General features: G+C 60.9%; 1 protein-coding gene across 1 annotated transcript in view; it reads left to right on the plus strand.

The window, feature by feature from the left end:
* The first annotated feature begins 1,635 nt into the window (after window positions 1–1,635).
* Window positions 1,636–25,070, plus strand: part of SHANK3 (SH3 and multiple ankyrin repeat domains 3) — a 55,707-nt gene continuing 32,272 nt past the window's right edge. The window contains exons 1-12 of the mRNA XM_069491683.1: window positions 1,636–2,283; window positions 2,648–2,851; window positions 5,155–5,226; window positions 7,108–7,216; window positions 7,290–7,441; window positions 7,531–7,698; window positions 8,015–8,131; window positions 8,259–8,336; window positions 9,296–9,362; window positions 17,258–17,534; window positions 21,726–21,919; window positions 22,926–23,039. Coding sequence (XP_069347784.1) covers window positions 1,984–2,283; window positions 2,648–2,851; window positions 5,155–5,226; window positions 7,108–7,216; window positions 7,290–7,441; window positions 7,531–7,698; window positions 8,015–8,131; window positions 8,259–8,336; window positions 9,296–9,362; window positions 17,258–17,534; window positions 21,726–21,919; window positions 22,926–23,039 — 1,852 coding nt within the window. The 5' untranslated portion in view covers window positions 1,636–1,983. The remainder of the gene's footprint in view (window positions 2,284–2,647; window positions 2,852–5,154; window positions 5,227–7,107; window positions 7,217–7,289; window positions 7,442–7,530; window positions 7,699–8,014; window positions 8,132–8,258; window positions 8,337–9,295; window positions 9,363–17,257; window positions 17,535–21,725; window positions 21,920–22,925; window positions 23,040–25,070) is intronic.

The raw sequence follows: 25,070 nt of genomic DNA on the forward strand, positions 1-25,070 counted from the left end.
ACATGGCAGGGCAGGGCAGGGCGGGCGTGGGGGCCTGGGTGCTGGGCAGGGGGGAGAGACTGGGGCAGGAAGGCGGTGGAGACACAAGAGGGGCTGTGAAGCACCAGCTTCCTCCCTCCCGGGCTGGGCCGCAGGAAATCCAGCCCTCATGCTTCCCAAGGTGTTTCCTGAAGATAAGTCAGCCTGGACAGCCCTTCCTGATCCCTGCTCCCCCGCCCCCACCCCTCCCATCCTGCCCTGGCCTCTGGGGGACCCCAGCTGGCCCACTCAGGCTGGCCCCACGGCCTTGGGAGGAGCCGGGGTCTGCGCATCCTGGGGCCGCACTTCCTGGGCAGGGAGGGTCTGTCCCGGCTTGGGAAGGAGCCGGGCCAGACCCACGGACAGCGGGAGGGCAGCTGGCAGGTCAGTGCAGCTCCGAGGAGGCAGAGAGTCTTCCTCAAGTGGGGCAGAGCCCAGGGAAGAGGGGCCCTACCCTGGGGTTGGCCAGAGGCTGTTCTGGGGGCAGAGGGCTGGTCAGAAACTGTATCGGGTCGGGGGCACTTTGCGGTGGGCAGGCAGTGGCCAAGGGGGATCTGGGGGAAGTAGGGGCTGTTCTTGGAGGGGGTGTCCAGTGCTGCTCTGTGTGAGGTCAGGGTATTTCTAGGATAATTCAGGTTGTCACAGGGAGGGGTAGGGAGATTTCCTGTGTGTATGAGGGCCAGGGCAACTCAAGGTTATTTCGGGAAGCCCAGGAATAACCAGTTCTGTAGGTGATCCGGGGCTGCTCTTGGAGAAGGGGGAGGAGGCTGGGGTTAGGGGCCGTTTCCCCCCACAGGCAGCGGGTTCCCCCAAGCCCAGTCAGTCCTACCAAGGCTGTCAGGTGTGGCTGCTTTTCTGCGGGGTCAAGGGCTGGTTTTCGGGGGTGGGTCAGTCAAAGCACGTTGGGAGAGTTCCCCGGGTGTTGGGAGCTGTTTCGGAGGTGAGGGCCATTCCGACGTTCAGGGGCTGCTCTTCGCTCGGGGGCCTCGTGGGTACGCGCGGTCGCGGTGCTGGGCAGTGCCGCGAGGCCGATCGGGGTTGGGGGACCCGGCGCGCTCCAGCGGGGCCGCCTGAGCTAGTTTCTTTACTGAGCTCCCCCTCCTCCGCCCACTCATCACCCCCTCCCGCGTTGCCACGACAACGCGTAAAACTAAAATTCACTTCCCAGTCGCAGGTGGAGACTAGTAGCGCCCCCTCCCCTGGCCCTTCTCCGTAGGTCGCGCCCCCATCCTGTCGTCGCTAAGGTGACGGGGAGGGGGCGACGGGCGTAGCATCTCCAGGCCGGCCCGGGGTCTGGGCGGGGAGTCCGGAGCAAACTCCCCAAACTCGGCTGGGGTAGCGGCGCCGAGCTGAGCCCTGCTGGGCGTGGTCGAAAGGGTTAATTCGGAAGGCCCCCCTCCCACGGCGACGGGAAAGCCCCCGGGGCCCCCGAGGCCGGAGGTTCCCCTTGTCCGACACCCGGGACTGGGGCAGGGCCGGTCCCGCCACCTCCTCCGGGCCTGGAGTCGGGGCCGGTGGGGTGGGGGAGAAGCCGCCACCGCGAGACATCAATTCTGTTTTTCTCTCCCCTCGCTGCCCTGCCTCGGTGCCCTAACGCAGCCCCCAGACCGGCGCGAGGACCCCCGCCTCCGCACGCTCCCCTGCGGTCCGCGGATGCTCGCCCGCCGCGAAAGGGCGGCGCGGCTTTGGCTGCTCAGCCACTCCCCTCCCGCCGAGGCCTAGGGCTCCCCCGCCCCGAGCGCAGCCCCCCGGGGCCCCCGCCCGGTGGCCGGGCCCCCCGCCCTCCGCACAAGCCTCCCACAGTACCCCGGGACCCCGCGAGGACCCCCCAGCTGGCCCGGAGCCCTCCCGGCCCCCGCCTCCGGCGCGGCCCCCTCGCCACCCCCGCTTCCCTCCCGGCTCGGGCCCCCTCCCCCCGCCGCCCCCGCCCCCGGGGAAGGCAGGCGCCGAGCTGAGCCGGGGCCGATGCAGCTGAGCCGCGCCGCCGCCGCCGCCGCCGCCGCCCCTGCGGAGCCCCCGGAGCCGCTGTCCCCCGCGCCGGCCCCGGCCCCGGCCCCCCCCGGCCCCCTCCCGCGCAGCGCGGCCGACGGGGCTCCGGCGGGGGGGAAGGGGGGGCCGGGGCGCCGCGCGGAGTCCCCGTGCGCTCCGTTCCCAGCCGCGGGCGGCCCCGGCCCCGGCCCCGGCCCGGGCTTCGGCGCGGGGATGGACGGCCCCGGGGCCAGCGCCGTGGTCGTGCGCGTCGGCATCCCGGACCTGCAGCAGACGGTGAGCCCCGCCGCCCCGGGCCAGGCCGTGCCCCTGCGCTCCCCACCCGGGATCCCCCACCCCCGCCGGGCGCGCCCGGCGCCCCGGACCCCCGGCCCACGGCTACTCACCCCTCCCCCGCCGCCTCCGCCGGGACCCTCCCCATCGCCGGGGCGGGGCCGGGGGAAGCCCGGCCCCCGGGGCGGGGCTTCGATCGCTGCGCGCGGAGGCGCGGGGTCCCGGCCGTCCTCATCCGAGCCCCGGACTCCGGCGGGGGCCCGGGGCTCGGCACCCTGCGCGGAGCCGGGCCGGGCCGGGCCGGGCCGGGCCGGGCCGGGCGGGTCCGCGCTCACCGGGCCTGCGCTCACGAGCCGCTCCGCTGCAGAAGTGCCTGCGCCTGGACCCGGCCGCGCCCGTGTGGGCCGCCAAGCAGCGCGTGCTCTGCGCCCTCAACCACAGTCTCCAGGACGCGCTCAACTACGGGCTCTTCCAGCCGCCCTCCAGGGGCCGCGCCGGCAAGTTCCTGGATGAGGAGCGGCTCTTGCAGGATTACCCGCCCAACCTGGACACGCCCCTGCCCTACCTGGAGGTGCGGCAGGCAGGCCCGGGCGAGGGGGCAGCGCGCAGGGTGGGATCACTGGGCTCCGTGGCATGATCAGTGGAGGGCATGGCCTTCGCTCACGGAAGGAGTTAGGGTGGGAGCAGTGTGCGTGAGGGTCTGTGTGCAGTGAGCGAATGCAATGTGTGCAGTGAGGGGTGTGCAGTGAGCGTGCACAGTGTGTGCAGTGAGCGAATGCAATGTGTGCAGTGAGCGTGCACGGTGTGTGCAGTGAGGGGTGTGCAGTGAGCGTGCACGGTGTGTGCAGTGAGGGGTGTGCAGTGAGCGTGCACGGTGTGTGCAGTGAGGGGTGTGCAGTGAGCGTGCACAGTGTGTGCAGTGAGGGGTGTGCAGTGAGCGTGCACAGTGTGTGCAGTGAGGGGTGTGCAGTGAGGGGTGTGCAGTGAGCGAATGCAGTGTGTGCAGTGAGGGGTGTGCAGTGAGCCTGCACAGTGTGTGCAGTGAGGGGTGTGCAGTGAGGGGTGTGCAGTGAGGGGTGTGCAGTGGGCGTGCACAGTGTGTGCAGTGAGGGGTGTGCAGTGAGGGGTGTGCAGTGAGCGAATGCAGTGTGTGCAGTGAGGGGTGTGCAGTGAGCCTGCACAGTGTGTGCAGTGAGGGGTGTGCAGTGAGGGGTGTGCAGTGAGGGGTGTGCAGTGAGCCTGCACAGTGTGTGCAGTGAGGGGTGTGCAGTGAGGGGTGTGCAGTGAGGGGTGTGCAGTGGGCGTGCACAGTGTGTGCAGTAAGGGGTGTGCAGTGGGCGTGCACAGTTTGTGCAGTAAGGGGTGTGCAGTGAGGGGTGTGCAGTGAGGGGTGTGCAGTGGGCGTGCACAGTGTGTGCAGTGAGGGGTGTGCAGTGAGGGGTGTGCAGTGAGGGGTGTGCAGTGGGCGTGCACAGTGTGTGCAGTGAGGGGTGTGCAGTGGGCGTGCACAGTTTGTGCAGTAAGGGGTGTGCAGTGAGCGTGCACAGTGTGTGCAGTGAGGGGTGTGCAGTGAGCGTGCACAGTGTGTGCAGTGAGGGGTGTGCAGTGAGGGGTGTGCAGTGAGCCTGCACAGTGTGTGCAGTGAGGGGTGTGCAGTGAGGGGTGTGCAGTGGGCGTGCACAGTGTGTGCAGTGAGGGGTGTGCAGTGAGGGGTGTGCAGTGGGCGTGCACAGTGTGTGCAGTGAGGGGTGTGCAGTGAGCCTGCACAGTGTGTGCAGTGAGGGGTGTGCAGTGAGGGGTGTGCAGTGAGCGTGCACGGTGTGTGCAGTGAGGGGTGTGCAGTGAGGGGTGTGCGGTGAGGGGTGTGCAGTGAGGGGTGTGCAGTGAGGGGTGTGCAGTGAGGGGTGTGCAGTGAGGGGTGTGCAGTGAGCGTGCACAGTGTGTGCAGTGAGGGGTGTGCAGTGGGCGTGCACAGTGTGTGCAGTGAGGGGTGTGCAGTGGGCGTGCACAGTGTGTGCCCTGAGCGTGCACAGCGAGGGGTGTGTATTGTACACACCTCTCGGTAGTGAGCAGTGTGAGCAGCATGCACAGTGGGCAGAGTGGCAGCCTGTGCAGTGGGAGCAGTGTGCAGTGCATGCAGGCGGCGTGTGTGCGGTGGGCAGCATGTGTGGTACGAGCGCTGAGCGTTGTTCTGCCGGGAGGAGTGTGAGCAGGAATGAGTGTGGGAGGGCATGTGGTGTGAGCAACACACCTGTGTGCACATTGGTCCCTGTCCCCCAGCTGTGCGGTCTTCTGAAGGCCAACCTAGGTCCCCTCCTTTGCTCACTCGTGGTGATGTGAAGGTGTATCGAGTGCCCTGCCAGGCGTGGGGACACTGAGTCAGCTTTGGAAGGTCTCAAAGTTGGGGTGGGGGGGCGACCACGGTGAGCCCTGAAATGAGATTTATGGAGGCTGAGCTCAGAGTGAGTCCGGCCTCTGTGGTGGCCCAGGAGAGTGGGGTCAGTCGTACTTGGAGAGGGGGGTCTAGGACGTGAGCTGGAATCAGGTCTGGGGAGAGGAGCGGGGTTTTCCAGGGACCCCTGGGCAGGAGCGTGAGAGCCCTGCGGGCTGCGGGGCAGCGAGGCGTGGTCTCCCACGGCACCGCCAGGCGTGTCTGAGTGTGGTGGGCAGCAGCAGCTGTCAGTTTTGTCTGTCCAGCACGGGAGCGTGTGTGTCGGGGTTTGTGTGGCTTCGGGCTGCGCTGCGCGGAGGGGTGTGCCGGAGGGCAGTGAGCGGGGTGCGGTGTGGCTGACGTGAGCAGGACGGGGTTTGTGGCGTGCTCACTCGCTCATCCCGGTGGGTGCGTTTTTCTCTACCTTTTCTTTATCTGAGCAGTTTCGATACAAGCGTCGAGTTTATGCCCAGAACCTCATTGATGATAAGCAGTTTGCAAAGCTTCACACCAAGGTAAAGAGACGATCACGGGGAGGAGACTCCAGGAGTTCCTCCCGCCTCCCTGTGGCCACTGCCCCGCCCGGCCTGGGGCTGACCACAGACCGCTGGCTTTGGCTCAGTCTGCTCCCCTCCCGTCAGAGCGGGCACTGGGGAGGGCTGGGCCCAGGTTCCAGGCCCCGTGGCTGGGGGCTGGCAGTCTGGCGACGGGTCCCAGCGAGATCAGCCTCTTGCTGACCCTCCAGTGAGCCCCCGATGGAGTGTCCTGTGAGGAGCGGGGTGGGAGGGAGTGGCCAAGCGTCTGATGTGATCTGTTGGGACAAGGCGCCCAGCACTAGGGATCACCCAGTGCTGAGCACTTGTAAGTAGGCATCTCATCAACTCTCTCCTGGGAGGGACTGTTGTTACCCCGTTTCATGGATGGGGAGCTGAGTGCCAGAGAAGCTAGGTCGCTTGCTCACCACTGTGCAGCTGGTGAAGCTGGGCCGGCACCCGGGTCTCTCTTACTCCAGGCCCTGTGTCTAGGCACACCTGCCAGGTGTCCACTGCGGGCGCTCCCTGCAGGGGGGGCCTGACCCCAAGTGCCCTTTGGGGGCACCCCACTGCCTCCTCTGAGTGTTGGAGGGTCCGGGTCACGGGCAGACTTCCTGAGCTCCTGCCCCTGGCTCCACGGACCAGTGGGCGTCTGCTTGCCGGACACTTCGTTGATGGTCTCTGGGGCCTAGGAGAGGGAGCACTGTCACCTCTGTGTCCAGGGATCCTGTCTGGGACCCCAGAGCCTCAGGCTTCTGTGCCAGACTTCTCTGCTGCCCCAGGGCGGGAGGGGTCAGCAGCTGTGGCTCTGCAGCTGGGCAGGGACCCCTGTGACGTCCACCTCTCCCTCCACTGGCCCCCATGTGACTTTGTCCCTCTGGGTTCCTCCCCGCTGGTTACCTGTCCTCCACATTCTCCTCAGTGACCAACAGGACATGAGTGACCCTTGCTCTTCGGGGAGTCCTGTTTGTTTTTAGGATGAGGCTCAATTTCCTGCCACAGCTGCATGTTCCTGCCCACCCAGGCTCCAGCTGGCCCTTCCCTCTCCCCGCACCCTGGCTCTGGCTTTGAACAGGCCTTCCTTGGTTGGGAACATTCCCTCTGGTTTCGTTGCCCTGCCTTCCTAGGAGGTCCTCTCCCATGGCGGTGGTTCCTGGGGCACTTCTCCTACTTCTGATGCATGCTGAGTGTTTCTGGAAGGCGCCAGGCCTTTAGCCAGGGCACCCTGCCTTATGTGTGGCATCCGTGGCACCAGCCAGGGCCAGGGCGGCTTTGCTGGGTGAACGAATGTATGATTGGGTGAATGAATAAAAGGCAGCTAAAGTCAAGTCACAGGAGGGGTCCCCAGGGGTGGGTAGGACCCTCAGGGTGGGGGGCCCTGCGGGAGGGGGTCTGCCGTAGATGAGCTGGTGGAGAAGATGGGCAGAGAAGGAGCACGCTGCCCCCGCAGTGATGAGGCCCAAGGCTGCCCTGGGGCTGGTTCCCGCCGGGTGGACTTTGGTTCTTCCAGGCTGAGCTGGCTGGGGCAGAGGGGCAGGGCCAGGGCAGCGGCTGGGCTGGACGGGCACTGGCTTGCGGGGCACCACAGGTGCTCTGTCCTTGGTGAGGAGCTGGCTGGGCTCAGGCTGCCAGTCGTGGCGGGTTCGAATGTCAGGATGCGGGAAGGGCTCTGAGCCACCCGTGGGCCTGTCGGGTTGGAATCAGGGCTGAGGGTGCTGGCGATGATGTCGGGTGACAGGCCAGACTGACGGAGGCGGGGCAGTGACGCCCTACAGGTGGCCTGAGGCTTGCAGGAGGAAGGTGGGTGGTGGTCAGGTGACGGTGGCCATGGTGCTGGGCTGACCAGGGTGGCCGGTATTCCAGGCGAATCTGAAGAAGTTCATGGACTATGTCCAACTGCACAGCACGGACAAGGTGGCCCGCCTGCTGGACAAGGGGCTGGACCCCAATTTCCATGACCCTGACTCTGGAGGTGAGGAGCCCAGCAGGGAGGGGCGTGGCCCGTAAGTGGCTGGGACCTAACTGTGGCCTGTCCCCTGCACCAGAGTGCCCTCTGAGCCTCGCAGCCCAGCTGGACAACGCCACGGACCTGCTGAAGGTGCTGCGGAACGGCGGTGCCCACCTGGACTTCCGCACTCGAGACGGGCTCACCGCCGTGCACTGTGCCACGCGCCAGCGGAACGCGGCCGCGTTGACAGTCAGTGGGGCAGGGCCTGGCCTGGGGGGGACCCGGCCCGGTGGGGGGGAGCTGGGCCTGGCGTGGGTGCTGAGGCTCCTCGCCCTCAGACCCTGCTGGACCTGGGGGCTTCGCCTGACTACAAGGACAGCCGCGGCCTGACACCCCTGTACCACAGCGCCCTGGGGGGTGGGGACGCCCTCTGCTGCGAGCTGCTTCTCCATGACCATGCTCAGCTGGGGACCACCGATGAGAATGGCTGGCAGGAGATCCACCAGGTGGGCAGGGAGCATGAGGTGGGGGTCTCGGGCTCTGTGGGCCCAGTGGGGGTCCCGGGCTCTGTGTGTGGGGCCGGGGGTCCCGGGCTCTGTGTGTGGGGCTGGGGGTCCCGGGCTCTGTGTGCTCAGTGGGGGTCCCGGGCTCTGTGTGCTCAATGGGGGTCCCGGGCTCTGTGTGTGGGGCTGGGGGTCCCAGCTTCTGTGTGCTGAGTGGGGGTCCCAGCCTCTGTGGGCCCAGTGGGGGTCCCGGGCTCTGTGTGTGGGGCTGGGGGTCCCAGCCTCTGTCCAGGGACCCTGCAGCACGTCTCCCCCGCAGGCCTGCCGCTTTGGGCATGTGCAGCACCTGGAACACCTGCTCTTCTACGGAGCCAACATGGGGGCCCAGAACGCCTCAGGGAACACAGCCCTGCACATCTGCGCCCTCTACAACCAGGTGTGCGCGTCCCCACCTGCTGTCCCCGTGCTGCCGGGGTTGGCACTGAGCACGGTGTGTGTGTCCCCCGTGTGTGAGGCCTGTGCCCTGCGTGCGCCCTGGCCCTGACCCTCTGGCCTCCCGACAGGAAAGCTGTGCTCGTGTCCTGCTTTTCCGTGGAGCCAACAAAGATGTCCGCAATTACAACAGCCAGACGGCTTTCCAGGTACACAGGCGGATTACAGGAGTGTGGGGCTGCCCCAGAGGGTGTCTGTCTGTCCCCGTGTGACTTGGCCCAGAGTCTGACCCTCGGCTCTTCCCGGGGAGGCGACAAGGGAGCCCCCCCTCCCAGCGTTGCTGCGGGAGGTGTGGGGGAAGGGAGTGGCCGGTGCTGTGCCCAGCGTGAGGTTAATGCCAGTGGCTTCTCCATCCGCTGCCAGGGGAGAGGGGTCAGGGCTCTGGGGCGGGGGGAGGACTGGTGTGGTCTAAGCCCCCAAGCGGGCAGGGGTACAGAAGCCACGCTGGAGAGGGGGCATTCCCAGCCCCTGATGTTTCTGAGCCTTTCTTCCAGCCAGCTCTGGCTGGCAGCAGAAGACCAGGGGGAGGAGGTCTCTGTGTGGCCTGGGGTTTGTGAGGGAGCTGGGGTGTCACGGGGACTTGCAGGCCACAGCAGGGGCTGGCCCGGTTCCCCGCTGGAATGAGCTGTGGAGCGAGCCGGCCAGGCTGCTGTGGGTGTGGGTCACGGCGGTCCCGGTGGGCTTGGGCACGTGGGGAAGGAGACACCCCAGGGCCTGCTGGGCGACCAGGCGCAGGTCACGGGAGGGAAAGGAGGAGGGCGGTGGGCCTGGCAGCAGCAGGCCGTGGCTGAGACAGGCAGGACGGCCACACGTGGGGGCGGATGGCGAGTTCAGGTGGGGTGACCAGTGGGCCCCAGTCTGCCCGGGACTCTTTGCTTTTAGCTGTGAAAGTCTCATGTCCAGGACACCTCCAGTCCCAGGCAGGCGGTGGGTGGTCACCTGGTCACAGGGTGTGTGTGTAGCACCCTGTTGTTGCCACTGCCTGTAACCAGTCTTGTCCCCGTTACAGTCAGGAGTGTGAGTGACTAGAGCCCTAGGGGCAGCTCGGGGGCCGGGGGGGCAGATTTGGTGCTGCTGAGCCTCCCCCTCCCCCGACCGCCCCCCCCAGGTAGCCATCGTCGCGGGGAACTTTGAGCTCGCCGAAGTCATCAAGACCCACAAGGACTCGGATGTCGGTGAGTTCTGCGGCCGGGGGCCCTGCTGGCGGTGGGTGTGTGTGGCTGGGAGGGGCCCAGTAGGTGCAGGGGTCAGTGGTGACGTGACGAGGGGCCCCCACTTCCAGATCTCCTCCTTCAGCTCTGCTCTGTGTGGCCGTGGTCTGTTAGTCGTCCCTGCAGGCGAGGGACGTGCTGAGCGGACGGAGGTTTCGGTCAGGTTTGGGCTGTGGCCTGGGGTTGGCTCTGAGCTTAGGGGTCAGCTCAGGTCAAGAGTGGGGTGGAAGTTGGGGTCAGGGTCCCCGTTTCCCGTTAGGTCCTAGGGAGGGCCAGCAAGGGTTGTGGGGCAGTGGATCTCACTCCGGCCGAAATAAGAGTGAGTCTAGGTGACCCGTGGCATGTTCTCAGTATGACAAGGTCACATAAATGTGCGTGTGGCCAAGACAGCCCCGCAGTGAGGCTGGTCCTCAAGCCGAGGGGCTCCGAGCCCCCTGTGGCTGGCATGCAAAGGGAAGCCTGGCACGTGCGTGACTTTCGGTCCTAGAAGGAAAACCAGGAGCACACGTGTGGCCTTGGCCCCAGGACTGGCAGGACGCAGGGCACCACCCTCGCACCTGGGCCTCTGGGGGATCCCCCCCACTCCCACGTCTCTGCTTGGTGTGGGCCAGGGGGGACCCCTCCTTCGTGGGGCGGCTGGGGCTGCGGGAGAGGGTGGGGCCCCCCGAGGAACGGCCGCTGTCAGGCCGGAAGCTTCTCCCTGTAGCCGCCTGGCCTCGCGGGGCCTCCCTGCCTGGATCCCTCCACGCCCTGGGCGGGCCGGGCTTCTCTGCCCGTGGCTCTCACTGGAACACAGACCCCCAGGCCCACCTTCCTGTCAGGAGTGTTTTCTTGTGGGTGTCCCCGTTTTCTCTCTCTCTCTTTTTGTGTAATTTGAAGGGACGGTGGGCAGCAAAGGGCTGGGACAGGTTTTAGGGCTAGAATCCTGCTTGTTTTTAATGTGAGTTTCTGGTCGGGGCTGGGGTTGAATTTCGGACTGGGGTTAAGGTGAAGGTGAAGTTCATGGTTAAGGATCCTTCCTCTGTGGAGTGGCCCCTGAGCGGCAGCCCCTCCTGCCAGTGAGGCTCAGTTGCCGGCCCCTCGTGTGCCAGCTGCGTCAGGGCGGCGGCCACACTGAACTGCCCGGGGGCAGGAGACCCTCGACGAGAGCTGCGGCCTCAGTAGTTGGGCGCTGAGTGACTGACGCGCCGTGGAGTGATGTGGGGTTGGGGTCCAGGTCGGGTCAGGAGAGAACTCTGGTAAGGTTTGGGGTTTGGACTGGGGCTGAGGGACAGTCACAGGCTGGCTGGGGCCGGTAAGTGTCGTGGGGGTGGCCTGCTGTTACCGTGGGAGGACCCTGGCGTGTGGATGTGTGGGGCCTTCCTCTCTGCCTGTGATTGTCTCTCCATGGGAAGGCCACCTGGGACCTCCGTGCCTCAGTTTCTCTCAAATAAAATACAGTCTTACGCTTATTAGCAACCCCTTCCCAACTGGCCTCTTAGGGCATTTGATTCTGGGTGGGGCTGACTCGGGCAGGTGGCTTTGTCTGCGTGACTGGGGGCCTTGTTTGCTATCCAGGCTGAGGGCAGGAGGCCCCCGCTGCCTCTCATCTTCGAGATGTGGACAGAGAGAGCAGGCTCCCGGGTCACGGCTTTGCGACTAGTGTCCATCTGGTACAGATGTGCTTGCGTGCTTGGGTTGGGGCACAGCGTGCCAGGGCGGTGTCTGGGCAGGACTGGGCTGGCCAGCGCCCCCTGACCTCGGGTCACACAGCACACTCACATGACCCTTGAGGATGGGGTAAGACACTCCTCAGTATTTACCATAAACCCCCTTATCCCAGTTCACCTCTCCACAACCCCAAAGAGTGGTTACTAGCCTGTATTACAAAGAAGGAAACTGAGGCACAGACGGGGTAATGGCAGAGCCTGTCGTCAGACCTGGGTAGCTCGCAGGCCTGTGCTTGTCACCCGGCTCCCTTTGCACACATTCGCTCCAAGGACACTCCCTGAGTGGCAGCGGTAAGTCACCATGTCCCACCCCGCCTGGGGCCACTGGGTGGAGCTCTGCCCATCCTTCTTCCTTCTCAGGCGGGAAGGTGCCCACCCAGGGGGGTCTGGTAGGCTGGGACATGTGTCACCCTTCAAGGGACGGGACACCGCGATGTCTCTTGGCAGCCCCACCTGGCCCCTCTAGACGGGCTTCAGGTGCGGACCCTGGCCTGAGAGTGGTCACCTCTGCTTCCTTACCTCTGTCACCTTGGGCCACCCTTTGGGTCACCTTCTCTCTCACGCACACACGCCCACGCACATGCACACACGTGTTCGCACGGTGCTTTTGGTGAGTGCTCGGGGAGAAGCTTCTCACATGCTACGTCACAGGGGTCTCGTTCGGTGTGGCCTGAGGCTCTGCACTTGTCACCAGCTCTGCCGTGAGGCCAACGCTGCCATCCCTGGACCCCGCTTTGCACAGCAGGGGTCCCCCGGGCCTGGCAGATGATTCCCTGCAGCCCAGCCCCAGCCCACAGCCTGCCTTTTGTTTTGAAGTTGAGGTGAAAAGTACATAACACAATAGTAAGTATTTTACTGGAACAGTTTAGTGGCATTTCAGACATTCACAATGTCGCGCAACCAATTCTACTGAATTCCAAAACATTTTCACGCCCCCCAGAAGAAAACCCCGGACACATTAAGCATTTATTCAGTATTGCCCTCCCCCCTCCTCTGTGTGCCACCAGCGTGCTTCCTCTCCGGGGACACGCCTGTTCTGGATGTTTCATACAGATGGGGTCACGTAGCATGTGACCCTTCGTGTCTGGCTGCTTTTACTCAGCATGTTTTTGAGTGTCATCCACCTTGTAGGATGTGTCACTGTTTCATTCCTGTTTATGGCTGAATAATATTTCTTTGTATAAGTGACTTTTTGTTTGTCCTTTCGTCCAATGTTTGATGTGTGGGTCGTTTCTACCCTTTAACTATTGAGAATATTGCTGCTGAGGGTGTGTGTACACGTATTCTGTGTGAACACCTGTTTTTAGTTGTTTTGGGTATATACCTAGGGGTGGAATTGTGAGGTCATGTGATAAATCTATGTTTAACTTTTTGAGGACTTGCCAAACTACTTTCCACCATTTTACATTCCGACCAGCAGTGTATGAGGCTCTCAATTTCTTCACATTCTTATCAACACTTGTTACTTTGCTTTTTAAAATTTTTATAGCCCTCCTAGGAAGTGTGAAGTGGTGTTTCACTATGGTTTTGATTTTCATTTCCCTAATGACTAGTGATTTTGAGCATTTTTGCATGTGCTTATTGGCCATTTGTATATCTTTTTTGGAGAAATGTCAAGCCCTTTGCCCATTTTTAAGTTGGATTGTTTATTTTTGTTGTTGAGTTGTAAGAGTCCTTTATATATTCTGAATACTAAACTCTGATCAGATACATGATTTAGAAATATTTTCTCCTATTCAGTGGGATAGGAGATCCCTGTGACTTTCTTCATAACATCCTTTGGTTTATTGAGAGTCTTTAATTTTGCTGAAGTTCAATGTGCCTATTTTTTCTTTTGTTGCTCATGCTTTTGGTGTCACATCTAAGAATCTATTGCCAAATCTAAGGTCATGAGGATTTACCCACTATGATTTCTTCTAAGAGTTTTATGGTTTTAGCTCTTTTAAAGGCCACTGGTCCATCTTAAGTTCATTTTTTAATATGTTGTGAGGTGGGGATCCATCTTCAAATGGATATCCAGTTGTCCAGCGAATAGTCTCTTTTTTGAAGAGACGCTTATTTTCCCATTGAATGGTCTTGGCACCCTTGTCAAAAATCAGTTGGTGATAGATATATGGGTTTATCTGGACTTTCAGTTCTATCCCGTTGGTCCACGTGTTTTTTCTTATGCCAATACCTCATGGTTTTTGATTGTTGTGGCTTTGTAGTAAGTTTTGAAATTAGGAGGTTTGAGTACTCCAACTTTGTTCCCATTTTCGATATTCTTTTGGCTGATCAGGGCCCCTTGTGATTCCATATAGATTTGAGGATTGCTTTTCTGTTTCTGCAAAAAAGGACGTTAGAATTTTGGTATGGATTGCATTGAATCTGTAGATCGCTCTGGGTGGTATTAACATTTTAGCAATATTGTCTTCCAGGCTGGGCACTGTGGCTCATGCCTGTAATCCCAGCACTCTGGGAGGCCGAGGTAGGAGAGTCACTTGGAGTCAGGAGTTCGAGACCAGCCTGAGAAAGAGCGAGATCCCGGCTCTACTAAAAATAGAAAAAATTAGCTGGTCGTGGTGGCGCATGCCTGTAGTCCCAGCTACTCAGGAGGCTGAGGCGGGAGGATCGCTTGAGCCCAGGAGTTTGAGGTTGTACTGAGCTGTGACCACGCCATTATACTCTTGCCAGGGCAACAGAGTGAGACTCTGTCTCAAAACAAAACAAAAAATTATATATATATAGTTTTCCAATTAATAAACATAGGATGTCATTCCATTTATTTAGGTCATCTTTAAGCACTGTGTTATTATTTTCAGGATACAAATCTTTTACTTCCTTAGTTAAATTTATTTTCAGCATTTTATTCTTTTAGATGCTATTATAAATGGAATTATCTTCTTAATTTCCTTTTTGGGTTGTTCATTGCTGTTGTACAGAAACACAACTCGTTGTGTGCTGATCCTGTACCCTACGTCTTTGCTGAATTTGCTTATTAGCTCTAGTAGACAAAAAGTTTAGTTTATACAAAAAGTTTAGTAGCTTTTTTTGTAGATGCTTTGGGATTTTTTTATGTATAGGATCATGCCATCTGCCAATAGAGATAGCTTTACTTCTTCCTTCCCAATTTTGATGCCTTTTATTTCTTCTCCCCGAGTTGCTCGGACTAGAGCTCGCAGGCCAGTGCTGAATAGCAGTGGTGAGAGCAGCACCCTCGCCTTGTTCTCAGTGGCGGGGAAGCTTTTGGTCTCTCACCATCGAGCATGACGTTAGCTGTGGGTTTTTTTTTTTTTTTTTTGAGACAGAGTCTCACTTTGTTGCCCAGGCTAGAGTGAGTGCCGTGGCGTCAGCCTAGCTCACAGCAACCTCAAACTCCTGGGCTTAAGCGATCCTACCGCCTCAGCCTCCCGAGTAGCTGGGACTACAGGCATGCGCCACCATGCCCGGCTAATTTTTTCTATATATATTTTAGTTGGCCAGATAATTTCTTTCTATTTTTAGTAGAGACGGGGTCTCGCTCTTGCTCAGGCTGGTCTCGAACTCCTGAGCTCAAGCAATCCACCCGCCTCGGCCTCCCAGAGTGCTAGGATTACAGGCGTGAGCCACCGCGCCCGGCCAGCTGTGGGTTTTTAATAAATGCCCTTTATCACGTTGAGGAAGTCACCCTCTGTTATTCATTTTCTGAATGTTTTTATCATGGAAGGGTCTTAGATTATGGCAGATGCTCTTCGTGCCTCAATTTAAATGGTCAGATGGCTTCTTCTTCTGTGTTCTATAGATGTGATATAGTCCATTGATTTCATTGGTCTGCAGATTTCTCTCCTTGTAATGTTCTTATCTGACTTCGGTATCAGGCCTCATAGAATGAGTTAGGAAGTGTTCCCTCCTCTACCATTTTTTGGAAGAGTTTGAGGATTGGTGTTAATTCTTCTTTATATGTGTAATAGAATTCACCAGTGGTGCCATCTGGTGGTAGACTTTTTCTTTGCTGGGAGGTTGTGACTACTGATTCCATGTTTTTGCTTGTCATAGGTCTGTTTAGATTTTCCGTTTATTCTTGAGTCAGTTTTGGTAATTTGTGTTTTTCCAGGAATTTGTCCATCTCGTCTAGTTTATCTAATTTGTTGGTATCTAATTGTTTATAGTATTATATTCCTTTTTATTTATATAACATCAGTAGTAATGCCCCAAATTTCATTTCTGATTTTAGTTATTTCTGTCTTCTCTCTTTTAGTCTAACTAAAGGTTTGTCAACTTTGTTGATGTTTTGAATGAAACAACTTTCATTTCATTGATTCTCCATTGTATTTCTATTTTATTTATCTCTGCTCTAATCTTATTATTTCCTTCTTTTTTCTAGCTTTCTTTCCTTTTATAAGTTTGATTTGCTCTTCTTTTTCTTTAATAGTTTCCTCAGATACGTAATTAGGTCATTGATTTGAGATTGTTCTCCTTTTTTATTTTTTATTATTATTATTTTTTTTGAGACAGAGTCTTGCTCTGTTCCCCGGGCTAGAGTGAGTGCTGTGGTGTCAGCCTAGCTCACAGCAACCTCAGACTCCTGGGCTCAAGCAATCCTCCTGCCTCAGCCTCCCAAGTAGCTGGGACTACAGGCATGTGCCACCATGCCCAGCTAATTTTTTTTTCTATATATATTTTTAGCTGTCCAGATAATTTCTTTCTATTTTTAGTAGAGACGGGGTCTCGCTCTTGCTCAGGCTGATCTCGAACTCCTGACCTTGAGTGATCCTCCTGCCTCAGCCTCCCAGAGTGCTGGGATTACAGGCGTGAGCCACCGCGCCCCGCCTGTTCTCTTTTTTAATGTAGATGTTTACAGCTATAAATTTCCCTTTAAGTACTGCTATTGCTGCATCCCTTAATTTTGTTATGTGGTATTTTGTTTTTATTTGTCTCAGTGTTTTCTAATTTCCCTTGTGAGTTCTTTTTTAGCACATTGGGTGTTTAAGAGTATGGTGTTTAATTTCCATATATTTGTGAATTTTCCAGTTTTCCTTCTGTCCTTGATTTGTAGCTTCATTTCATTGTGATTGGAGAAGATACTGTGTCTGATTTCAGTCTTTTTAAAGTTACTGAGCCTTGTTTTGTGGCCAAACATGTGGTCTATCCTGGAACATGTTTCATGTGTACTTGAAAAGAATTCTCAAGTGTATTCTGCTGTTGTTGGGTGGTGTGTTCTCTATGTATCTGTTAGGTCTAATTGGTTTAAGTCTTCCATGTCCTTATTGATCTCCCCAGATGTTTTTCCCTTATTGGAAATAGGGTATTGAAGTCTCCAACTATTATTGTGGAGTTGCCTATTTCTCCCTTCAGTGTGTCAACGTTTGTTTCATATATTTTGGTGTTCTGTTGTTTGGTGTCTATATGTTAATTGTTAACCAATATGAAACGTCCCTCTGTGTCTCTTGTTACAGTTTTTACCTTAAAGTTTATTTTGTCTGATATTAATATAGCCACCCAGCGCTCTTTTGGTTACTATTTATATGAGATATATGTTTTTATCTTTCCACATTCAACCTATGTCTTTGAATTTAAAGTGATTCTCTTGTAAATAGCGTACAGTTGGATAGTTTTTAATCACCATCTCCTTTTATAATAGAATTCTGTTGGAACACAGACACACCTATTTGCGTATATATTGCTTGTTGCTGTCTTTGTGCCACGGTGGCAGGGTTCAGTCATTGGGACCTAGACTGTATGGCTTGCAAAGCCTGAAGTAGTTATTGCCTGACTATAGAAAAAGTCTATTCCCCTGGTCTAGAATGTCTTTTATAGTTTCCTTAACTAACTGCAAATGGCCCCATCCAGCAGTAGTCTGGTGAAGTCTGGCCCCTGGAGCCTGTAGTGTCTGTCCTGAAGCTTGTGAAATGGGGGCGGGTCTGAGAGCAGAGCTGAGCACCCCAAGGCCTCCTTTGCCTGAGAGGAGCAGGCTTCTATCCCTACAGCTAGAGTTGGTGGCAGTTTGACTGGGATATGGCCCCTCAGTGGTAGCTTCACTCAGAGGGTCGCCAACTGTTTGGGTTTGCCTGGGACCAAGGCGGTTCCTGGAATATAGGATTTTCGTTTTAAAATCTGGTAAGCGTGGGCAAACTGGGACTGGTTGGTGACACGGCTGGCTGTTCAGAGTCTTACCTATGCCCCCCACCCCAGTACCATTCAGGGAAACCCCCAGCTATGCAAAGCGGCGGCGCCTGGCTGGCCCCAGTGGCTTGGCATCCCCTCGGCCCCTGCAGCGCTCGGCCAGCGACATCAACCTGAAGGGGGAGGTGCAGCCGGCAGCTTCTCCGGGACCCTCGCTGAGAAGCCTCCCCCACCAGTTGCTGCTCCAGCGGCTGCAGGAGGAGAAAGATCGCGACCGGGATGGCGACCAGGAGAGTGACGTCGTTGGTGGCCCCTTATCAGGCAGGGGCAGCCAGAGCAAGATAAGGTAGGAGGGCTGGGAGGCCCTGGAGGGAGAGGGTGGGGGGTGCCAGGACGTGAGCCGGAGGAGCTGGCGCTGGGAGGTGGGGAGAGGCCCAGTGGCGCCTGGCACCTGTGTAGTGCTGGGCTGGAGCTTGAGCTGAGGGAACTTCTAGGCCCCCAGATGGGCCTTCCTGGATGGGGAAGGGAAGAAGGTGAGGCCCTGTAGGCCGTGACAGTGTCACACAGAAACACTCACGCTGATCTCTGGCTGGAGGTAGGGCCTACCTTGAGGACAGTGTTGGGTAGAGAAGGTGTGGTCGGACCTGTGGTCTAGAAAGTTCACTGCAGTGTCAGGGAGGGCTGGGATGAGTCAGGGCTGGTAGCAAGTGGTGAGGGGCCATCATGGAACTGCCACTCCAGGAGGGCTCAAAGCCCACCAGCTCTGCCTCCAAGGGGTGGTCTTGGTCTTTCCCCCAGCCCCGGTCCTGATAAACCTGCAGGACTCTGGCTTCTGTTCTTTACCCTTCATCCTGCGCCCTGGGGCCCTGAGAAGCCAGGGACACTTGAGGGAGTTGGTGTCCCCAGAACTTAGAGCAGAAGGCCTGATGGAGCCCGCTGACCTCTGTGGGCTGTGCGGGGGGGGCTGGGGTGGACGCTGGCTGTCAGCTTGCCACTCCACGCCTGGGTTTCCTGTCAGGTGGGACTAACTCTGCCCAGGTTGTTATGTCTGGGAAGCCTTCCAGCGTGTCATGGGCAGGTGAGGGGTCTCCGCTGGGGTCCCCGGTCCACAGCGTAGGCTGGCGACTGCCGGTTGAGGCACCGTCCCCTCTGTGCCTTGAGGGCAGGAGCTGTTTTTCCTGCTTCCCCAGAGCCAGATCCATAGGTGTCTGGGAGACATCGTTGAGTGAAAGAGTTACATAAACAGCACTTGGTTTCCACAGTGGCAGTTAGCATTTACAGTCCTGTCACTCCACGCCCGCCATGGGGCTGAGCGGCGTATGTGTATTATCTCATGTGGCCTGGATGACGTATGACATCATGCTCATTAATACCACGTTACAGATGAGGACAGATGAGGGTCCGGATGCTCAGGTCGGAGGAGGACTTGCCCAGAGTCACAGGGCTCAGAATCAGCTCAGCTGGGCCCAGGTTGACTTGACTCCCAAACTTTGTAACCTCAGCAGGCGGCGCCGGGTGCGGCAGGAGCTCAGAAAAGGCATTTCTTCCTGCACCTCTGCTCACGCCCCTGCTCACGCAGCCCTGAGCTCGGTGGTGTCTCCTCCGTCTGTGGCTCTGCCTAGACTGAGGGGACTCCCAGGGCTGGCTGTCTAGCCTCAAACTTCAGTTCTCCCCCAAAGCTTTCGCACAGTCCCACGGATCTTCCTGAGGGTTAGACGGCCTGTTGGCTGGAAGAACCCACCCGGGATGTCCCAGTTTTGTAGGAAGCTGCTCCCCCGTTGGAGCCACGTGGTCGCCCCGTGGCCCTGCCTGTGCTCGGCAGGCACGGCACTAAGACTTGCTGTGGGGACGGCAGAATGCTTTTTTTCCCCTCCTTACATTTATGAGGTGCCCCGTGTGCCAGAGGTGGTGGCAGCTAATAGCGGGGGTCCTCAGTGGGTCTCAGAAGGACACGGACAGCCGAGGGAGTCTGGTGCACTGCGGAGGGACAGGGCCTCAGGGGCAGAGGTCACCTTTGGTCCTAGGAGACGTGGTGGCATCTGAGCGGCCTTGGTCAGGGGCTGCAGCGGCTCGCTCCGGCGCCCCCCGTTGGCCGAGCTTGGCGTGGAGCCCCGGCCCCCCAGAAAGGTGGTCTGCAGAGTCCCCGCCCCCCAGACAGGTGGTCTGCAGAGTCCCCGCCCCCCAGAAAGGTGGTCTGCAGAGTCCCCGCCCCCCAGAAAGGTGGTCTGCACAGTCCCCGCCCCCCAGAAAGGTGGTCTGCAGAGTCCCCGCCCCCCAGACAGGTGGTCTGCAGAGTCCCCGGCCCCCCAGACAGGTGGTCTGCAGAGTCCCCGCCCCCCAGACAGGTGGTCTGCAGAGTCCCCGCCCCCCAGACAGGTGGTCTGCAGAGTCCCCGCCCCCCAGACAGGTGGTCTGCAGAGTCCCCGCCCCCCAGACAGGTGGTCTGCAGAGTCCCCGCCCCCCAGACAGGTGGTCTGCAGAGTCCCCGCCCCCCAGACAGGTGGTCTGCAGAGTCCCCGCCCCCCAGACAGGTGGTCTGCAGAGTCCCCGCCCCCCAGACAGGTGGTCTGCAGAGTCCCCGCCCCCCAGACAGGTGGTCTGCAGAGTCCCCGCCCCCCAGACAGGTGGTCTGCAGAGTCCCCGCCCCCCAGGAAGGTGGTCTGCAGAGTCCCCGCCCCCCAGACAGGTGGTCTGCAGAGTCCCCGCCCCCCAGACAGGTGGTCTCCAGAGTCCCCGCCCCCCAGACAGGTGGTCTGCAGAGTCCCCGCCCCCCAGACAGGTGGTCTGCAGAGTCCCCGCCCCCCAGACAGGTGGTCTGCAGAGTCCCCGCCCCCCAGGAAGGTGGTCTGCACAGTCCCCGCCCCCCAGACAGGTGGTCTGCACAGTCCCCGCCCCCCAGACAGGTGGTCTGCACAGTCCCCGGCCCCCCAGACAGGTGGTCTGCAGAGTTCCCGCCCCCCAGACAGGTGGTCTGCAGAGTCCCCGCCCCCCAGAAAGGTGGTCTGCAGAGTCCCCGCCCCCCAGAAAGGTGGTCGGCAGAGTTCCCGCCCCCCAGACAGGTGGTCTGCACAGTCCCCGCCCCCCAGAAAGGTGGTCTGCAGAGTCCCCGGCCCCCCAGAAAGGTGGTCTGCAGAGTCCCCGGCCCCCCAGAAAGGTGGTCTGCAGAGTCCCCCGGCCCCCAGAAAGGTGGTCTGCAGAGTCCCCGGCCCCCCAGACAGGTGGTCTGCAGAGTCCCCGCCCCCCAGACAGGTGGTCTGCAGAGTCCCCGGCCCCCAGAAAGGTGGTCTGCAGAGTCCCCGCCCCCCAGACAGGTGGTCTGCAGAGTCCCCGGCCCCCCAGACAGGTGGTCTGCAGAGTCCCCGCCCCCCAGACAGGTGGTCTGCAGAGTCCCCGCCCCCCAGACAGGTGGTCTGCAGAGTCCCCGCCCCCCCAGACAGGTGGTCTGCAGAGTCCCCGCCCCCCGGAAAGGTGGTCTGCAGAGTCCCCGCCCCAGCGTCACACGGCCGGCTTAGCGGGCGGGTTTGAGGCTGAGAGTCAGGAATCTAGTATTTGGGGGAAAGGGCAGGGTTAGAGTCGTTCAGGTGTTGGCGACAGCGTGTGGACAGCCCAGAGGAGGGCAAACGGAGGTTCCCACCCCTGCAGCTGGAGTGCAGCGGACTCCCATGTCCCAGAGAGCCTGGCTATTGGCTGAGAACGTGGATCTGGCTGCCTCGGTACTAGGGAGCCACAGAAGGTTTTTGAGCAGAGCAAAAGTGGAGGACTGCGACCTCGGGCTCGGTGCCCAGGTCGGGCAGTGGTGTGGCGATGGTGGTCAGCACGGAGTGGGCACGGGTCGCAGAGGCAGGCGTCCGGGACGAGAGGACGCAGGCCCGGAGGGGGACAGTGGTCCGGGCGCGAGGAAGCCAAGGCCCGAGCCCGGAAGGCCGGGGCCCCGGGACCCGCCGGGAGCGCCCGTCCCCGCCGTTCCCGGCGGAGCCCGGTGGCTTTTCCGATGCCCGAGGCCCCCGCGCCGGCTCCCGCCCGGCTGCCCGACCTCCCCACGTCCCTGCGCCGCAGTCCCCCTCCCCGCGGCCGCTCCCGGGGGTCCGCGCGGGGGGGGGGCCCGGGCGGGGGGGGGCCCGGGCGGGAGGGAGGGGGGGCCCGGCGGGAGGGGAGGGGAGGCCCGACCGCCGCCGCCGCCGCCGCCCGCAGAGGGAGGAGCCCGGCCGCGGAGGAGGCGGGGCGCGCGGAGCGGCCGCGGCATGGAGCGAGCCCGGCGCGCCCAGGAGCGCAGCCCCGCGGCCCCGGAGCCCTGAGCGGGCGCGGCTCGTGCGCTGGCGGGAGCGGGCCGGGCGCGGCGGCGCGGCCCATGGAGCGGCCCCGGGCCGGGCCCCCGGCGGGCGGGCGGGCGGCGGGCGGCGGGCGGCGGGCGCTGCGGCGGCGGCTGCGGTGAGGCCGGCGGCGGGGCCGGGCCGCGCGCCATGGAGGCCCCGGGCGCCGGCTTCGCGTGCCCGCTGCCCCCCGGCATCGCGTCCGTCACCTACGTGTTCGTTTACAGCCCGAGCGGGCCTGGCGGCCCCGGCCCCGCGCCCGGCCCCGGCCCCGCGCCCCCCGCGCCCCCCGCGCCGCCGCCCCGGGGCCCGAAGCGGAAACTTTACAGCGCCGTCCCCGGCCGCAAGTTCATCGCCGTGAAGGCGCACAGCCCGCAGGGCGAGGGCGAGATCCCGCTGCACCGCGGCGAGGCCGTGAAGGGTGAGGGGCGCGGGGGGCCGGGGGGCGCGGGGGGCCGGGGGTCGGGGCCGGGGGGTGCGTGGTCTGGGGCCCCGCGACCGCAGGGGGGCCGCCGCTGTCCGGGCAGTTTCTGTCACGGGGGCGTCCCCGGGTCACGGGGGTGCGTTTGCCCCCCGACTCCTTGCGTCCCTGTGAAGGGCCCTGGCAGGGAGCGATGTCTGCCTCTCCGGGGCCCCCGTCTCGCGGGTCCCTCCCGGTGCTCTGTTGTTATGGACTCCCCGTGTCACGGTAGAGGCTCCTCTCCTGTCATGGGGTGTTTCTGTGTCATGACGGGGCCGATGTCCCTGGGGGTTCTCTGAAGGACCCTGCCCCGTCACAGAGCTTCCTTGCGTTCTGGGGTTCCTGTGTCACCGCTGGACCCATTCATCGGAAATCCCTGTGGTGTGGGGGACCCTAGCCAGTGTGGGGGTATCTGACAATTCCGTGGGCGTTTGTGTATGATGCAGGTTTCTGTCACTGGGGCTTCCTGGGCTCTGTGGGATCCTCTCGCGATGGGGGTCTCTGTCATCACGGGGGTCCTGTCCCTGGGGGTGGCCACGTCCGTGGGAGTTGTGAGGGTCAGCCCTCCTGCTCCATCTGTGGCCTGATCCCCTGGCCGCAGCACGAAGACCCTGAGGTCTTGGCAGTGACCCCTGGGTGGGTGACAGCCAGGATGGGGATTGGTTGGCGGGAGTGGCCGGCTGCGGGGCAGGAGCAGGAGTGTGGCCCCTGCCCCCTGCCCCTCCTCGAGCGTGTCCCGTGCCTGGCCTGGCTCTCTGTCCTCCACATGCCCATCCTGTGCCGAGCCCATCTGTTCATTTCTCTCTGTGCATCCCAGAATCTTCCCGGGGAAAGAGCTGGGAGAATGTGGGAAGGGAAGGAGAGAAAGGGCGCGGGGTGGGCAGGACCTCAGGCTGAGGTGGGGTGGGGGTGGGCGCCCAGCTGCTCTGCTCCCCACCGACAGCCCGTCTGGCTTCTGTCCCCCCAGTGCTCAGCGTTGGGGAGGGCGGTTTCTGGGAGGGAACCGTGAAAGGCCGCACAGGCTGGTTCCCGGCCGACTGCGTGGAGGAGGTGCAGATGAGGCAGTATGACACACGGCATGGTGAGTGACCCGCGTCCCCCCAGGCAGCTCCCGGGGGCACCACCCCTTCCAGTTTCCTTTGGTCCCTGTCGGTGCTACATCCACATGTATGTTCACAGAGAAAAGGCTCGATGTAAACTCAAACCTACACTCAAAGTAGACGAAACTTGTGTACACGACAGGCACAGTGCACACGCCCTTCACATACTTATGAACGTGGGTACGTGTAACCAGACCCCTGGTGTGCAGTGAGACACATGTGACGTGCCCACGGGAGGCGCACACCTGCGGCCGTGCCTCTGTGTGGTCCCACACGTGACTCCCAGCACTGTCCCCGCCCCTCCGGCACGGTGCTCGCAGGAACACCAGGTGCACGGAGCGCGCGATTCCGGTGTGGCTGGCAGACAAGTAAGGAGGTCAGCGTGAGAAAAGAGGCGTTTTTCCAAAGTGGACAGATTGTCCAAGTGGGCAGAGCAGGGAGGCCTGGAGCAGCCAAGAGGAAATGAGGCCAGTTGGGCCTGGAGGGGCTCTCCTGGGGACTGTGGCGGGCAGGGGTGGTCCGAGGGCAGCAGGTGAGGGATGGGCCCCGTCCTCGGCCTGCAGGGCGGACGTGAGGGTGAAGGCCGCAGCTCCGGGGTTGGGGAGTGGCCGCGGTCCAACCCTGCTGACCACTTGGGCTACCACCAGGGACCCTTCTGCTTGTCAGGATCTGAGGGGTCCTGCTGGTGACAAGCAGTGGCTGGTCCTTTGGAGGCTCCCAGACCCGTGAATGTTGCCTCAGGCCTGGAGAGCTGGTGGGACAAGGAAACCTCTCCTGAGTGAGGCCACTGCTGGTCACCAGTGGTGTGTCTGGATCGAGGGTGCGTGCCTGCCTGTGCAGGTGAAGGACTTGGGCCCAGAGTGGCTGTGTGTCCCTGGTGTGAGAGTTCCCTAGGGGAGCCCATCCCTGTGGCCTGGACCCCTGCCCTGTGCCGAGCTCAGCGGAGGCCCAGGGAGGCAGGAGTGTGGACACTGACCCACTCCTGGACAGGTGTCTTTGCTCCTTCCCTGGGCTGTTCCCCAGCCCGCCCTGACGGCTCTCCTGATGGCTTGGATCGTGGACGGGACCAGGCCTCCTTGTTCTCTGCCTGGGGAGGGATGGGGCAGGGTCCAGGTGGGAAATGATGTCAGAGGTTTGGGCCCTGCTTCCGACAGGATGGGGGGGGCTCCCACCTGTTGGAGGAGCTGGCCCTGAGCTCCCCCACGTGATGGCTCATGAAGGCTCTGGTTTGAGGACTGTGGATCTCAGGGCGTTAGGACCCAAGTCTGAAGCCGAGGGGGAGAGAGGGAGGTTTGGGCGAGAGTCAGAACTGGAGCACAGCGGATGTTTGTTAGGTTGCTGTATGCTGGGCGCTGTGCTGGGAGGTGGGGTCACAGAGGTCCGGCTCTTGCCTAGAGGGGAGCGGGCATGCCCAGGTTACAACAGAGACATTAGTGTGAGCACAGGGGCTCCCCGGGTTGGCCTGACGGAGTGAGAGAGGGCTTCAAGGCAGAGGCGTCGTTCTCCGGGTCCTGTGGACGGTCAGCAGATGGGGTGAGGGGAGCCCGTGTTTGCAGGGCCTGGCGCCGTGTTCTAGAGCTTCGTCTCAGACCTCCCTTGCTGAGCAGTGCTGGGGCGCCAGGCACGGCGTTAGCACTTTTCCAGGGAAGCAGTCATTGACTCTTCCCAGCAGTCCCGGCAGATGGGGCCAGTTGTTTGTCCATTTCTAGGGGGTCACGTGGCCCTGAGGGACAGGCAGGCAGCTCTGTGTGAGTGAAACACACGTGTCGGATGAGGGCTGGCAGGGCTGGCGTGGGGTCGGGGCCAGCACGGCTTTGTGGGGCAGGAGAACAGCAGTGGCTGTCTGCTTGCGCGGGTCATTGAGGGCTGGGGTCGAGGCCCCTGCAGGGCAGGGCAGACGGGTGGGGAGGAGGGCGGACGGGGTGGGGCTGAGGTGTGGGTGAGGGCGGGGCTCCTAGGTGGGCAGCCAACGTCGGGCGTGTGGCCTGGAGGAGCGCTCCCCCGGGTGGGCA

This window comes from Eulemur rufifrons, chromosome 16, assembly GCF_041146395.1.
Source record: "Eulemur rufifrons isolate Redbay chromosome 16, OSU_ERuf_1, whole genome shotgun sequence".
In the NCBI taxonomy this organism is placed as follows: domain Eukaryota; kingdom Metazoa; phylum Chordata; class Mammalia; order Primates; family Lemuridae; genus Eulemur; species Eulemur rufifrons.